General features: G+C 45.7%; 1 protein-coding gene across 2 annotated transcripts; it reads left to right on the forward strand.

The window, feature by feature from the left end:
- Nucleotides 1-413: 413 nt before the first annotated feature.
- POU4F1 (POU class 4 homeobox 1) lies at nt 414-2804 on the forward strand. Of its 2 annotated transcripts, XM_040422006.1 has the most exons (3): nt 414-536; nt 1785-2082; nt 2128-2804. In XM_040422006.1, exons 1-3 carry the CDS (start codon nt 414-416, stop codon nt 2802-2804), a joined length of 1098 nt encoding a protein of 365 aa, XP_040277940.1. The 2 variants fall into 2 exon arrangements, with proteins under 2 accessions (XP_040277940.1, XP_040277939.1); XM_040422005.1 differs by having other exon boundaries at nt 1785-2804.
- Nucleotides 2805-3125: the final 321 nt, after the last annotated feature.

Here is a 3125-nt window from a genome sequence, read left to right on the forward strand (position 1 = left end):
TCTACTTTGTGATGTAATGGACCCTTGGACACCAGATTGCAGTCTTGAGGTGGGGTGTTCCCCTCCATGGCCAGTGGAGGCTCCTTCCAGGTGCTGCACCTGCTCTGCTCTCTGCTGAGGAGCAGCCCCCCCAGCACCGCCCACCCGACAAGCCCCCAGCCAGCTGATGAGTGTCAAGCCTGGAGTCTCGCGATAGCAGAGAGCGGCTGGAGCTGCGGCGAGATGTGGGGCTCAGGTGTAAGGAGCAGCTCATCCCAGTAGTGGGATCGAGCAGACAGATAAGTGAGAGCGGAGGCTGAGGAGCACACTGACTGCCGCGGTGGTCAGCACAGGACCTGGCTGCAGCAGCCTCCACGCCGCACTTTCTCTCCTCACTTTCAGAGCACTCCAGGATTCCATGCAATTCTTCCAAGATGATGTCCATGAACAGCAAGCAGCCGCACTTTGCCATGCACCCGAGCTTACCTGAGCACAAGTACACCTCCCTGCACTCCAGCTCCGAGGCGATCCGAAGAGCATGCTTGCCAACCCCACCGGTAAGTGGCCAGGATCCTACCACAGGCTGCTGTGTCCTGGTCTCGCTATGCTACATCTACATGAATGATATGACATATATGTCACACATGGCTTCGTGTTCATCTGTCACATGGACGTTTAGAATAAGTGACAAGTCATCATTATTTCACATACATATGTTATATATTATATATATGTGTGTCTGTGACAAGGATGTGTACTTATATTATTTCACATACACATATATTATATATAATATCTATATGTGGTTTATGTCATATATTATATGTGTGACATGGACGTTTATAATAAGTGACAAGCATGTCAGCGTTATTTCACATACATATGTTATATATTATATATATATGTGTCTGTGACATGGATGTGTACTTATATTATTCCACATACACATTATATATATATATAGTCACTTACATATGGTTGATGTCATATATTATATGTGTGACATGGACGTTTATAATAAGTGACAAGGATGTCAGCATTATTTCACATGCATATAGCATATATTATGTGTGTGATATAGATGTGTACTTATAATATTTCACATACACACACATATATATAATATATATGTGTGTGTTTATATAATTTTACATACATATGGCATATGTCATATAATATATATACATATGTGTGTGTGACATGGATATGTACTTACATATGGAATATATCATATATATTTGAAATTATATATATATATATATATATATATGTGTGTGTGACAAGAATGTGTACTATATTATTTCACATACACAAATATAATATATATATATATATATATATATATATATATATATATATTATATGACATATGCCAAATATATGTGAAATTATATGTGTGACAAGGATGTGTTTTATTTCACATACACTTTTTTTGGTATATATGTGTGTTTATATAATTTCACATATATATATATATATATATATATATATATATATATATATATATATATATAATATTTGTGTCTCGTTATCATCTATACCTAGAATTCTGTACTATAAACATCCTTACATACTAAGGTTTTTATAAAAAGTCTGAAACTTTTCCCTCTTCTTGCCTGCTCCACGTCTTTGCTTTGTCTTGGAGATGAGGGCAGAAGCTTGATGTGTGAATGGCCTCATCCTCTAAGTTGGGCTTGGAGTCGCCTTCATTGTATCTGGCGACTTCTTGTATTAAGTTTTTTGGGCTTGTTGTTGTGCACCCTTCTTGGCTCCATGTTACAGCACCTTCTCCTTTCTGTCTCCAGCTGCAGAGTAACATCTTCGCCAGCCTGGATGAGACCCTTCTGGCCCGGGCCGAAGCATTGGCGGCCGTGGATATTGCAGTGTCCCAGAGCAAGAATCACCCCTACAAGCCTGATGCCACCTACCATACCATGAGCAGCGTGCCATGCTCCTCCAACTCCTCCATGCCTCTTGGCCACCACCATCACCACCATCATCATCACCACCACCAGGCGCTGGAGCCCGGAGACCTGCTGGACCATGTCACTTCCCCGTCCCTCAGCCTGATGGCCAGTGCTGGACATGATGGGGTCGGGGGTGGTGGAGGAGGTGGAGGGGGAGGTGGTGGCGGCGGCGGCGGCGGAGGAAATGGGGGACTGATCTCCACCTCAGGCCATCCTCACAGCCACATGCACGGCCTGAGCCACCTCTCCCACCAGGTGGCCATGAACATGACCACCGCCCTGCAGCACCAGGGGCTGGTGGCCGCTGCTCACCATGGACCCGGTGGGCAGATGGCCTCGGCCATGGGGGCGGCGGCAGGCCTGGCCTCCATCTGTGATTCTGAGACTGACCCCCGGGAGCTGGAAGCCTTTGCCGAGCGCTTTAAACAGAGGAGGATCAAGCTGGGGGTGACCCAAGCGGACGTGGGCTCTGCCCTGGCCAACCTGAAGATCCCAGGGGTGGGCTCCCTCAGCCAGAGCACCATCTGCAGGTTCGAGTCCCTCACCCTGTCCCACAACAACATGATCGCCCTGAAGCCCATCCTGCAAGCTTGGCTGGAGGAGGCTGAGGGGGCCCAGAGGGAAAAAATGAACAAGCCCGAACTCTTTAATGGGGGGGAAAAGAAACGCAAGAGGACTTCCATTGCCGCCCCAGAGAAGAGGTCCCTGGAGGCATATTTCGCAGTCCAGCCCAGACCCTCCTCAGAGAAGATAGCGGCCATAGCCGAAAAACTGGACCTCAAAAAGAATGTGGTGCGGGTCTGGTTCTGTAATCAGAGACAAAAGCAGAAAAGAATGAAATTTTCTGCCACTTACTAACTAATAATTTATTTATTTATTTATTTATTTCTCCTGAGTTTCTGAATTGTCTGCTGGAGGGAGGAGGGCTTCTCTCCGGTAACAGGACTAGAGCCGATCTCTAGGATGATTAAACAGAGAAAAGATATTATTTATTGTCGGGACCAATGGACAATGCAAGAACCGGGTGAGGAGTGACTGCGAGCTCCTAAAACCAAGGGGAAGAACTCCTGTTCTGGATAAGGACAACTCAACCCATCACATAGAAGCCCCAAGGGTGATCATCATGATGATGAAAATAATGTGAATTTTTCCTTATTTCTGTCTTTTCTTTCCGTCCCT

The sequence above is a fragment of the Bufo bufo genome, chromosome 3 (genome assembly GCF_905171765.1).
Source record: "Bufo bufo chromosome 3, aBufBuf1.1, whole genome shotgun sequence".
NCBI lineage: Eukaryota > Metazoa > Chordata > Amphibia > Anura > Bufonidae > Bufo > Bufo bufo.

What these genes read in the sequence shown, in the direction of transcription:
- POU4F1 (XM_040422005.1), top strand. Translation starts at nt 414, where the DNA reads ATGATGTCCATGAACAGCAAGCAGCCGCACTTTGCCATGCACCCGAGC. An exon ending in CATGCTTGCCAACCCCACCG is followed by an intron (nt 537 to 1,784) that starts GTAAGTGGCCAG and finishes TTCTGTCTCCAG; the next exon opens with CTGCAGAGTAACATCTTCGC.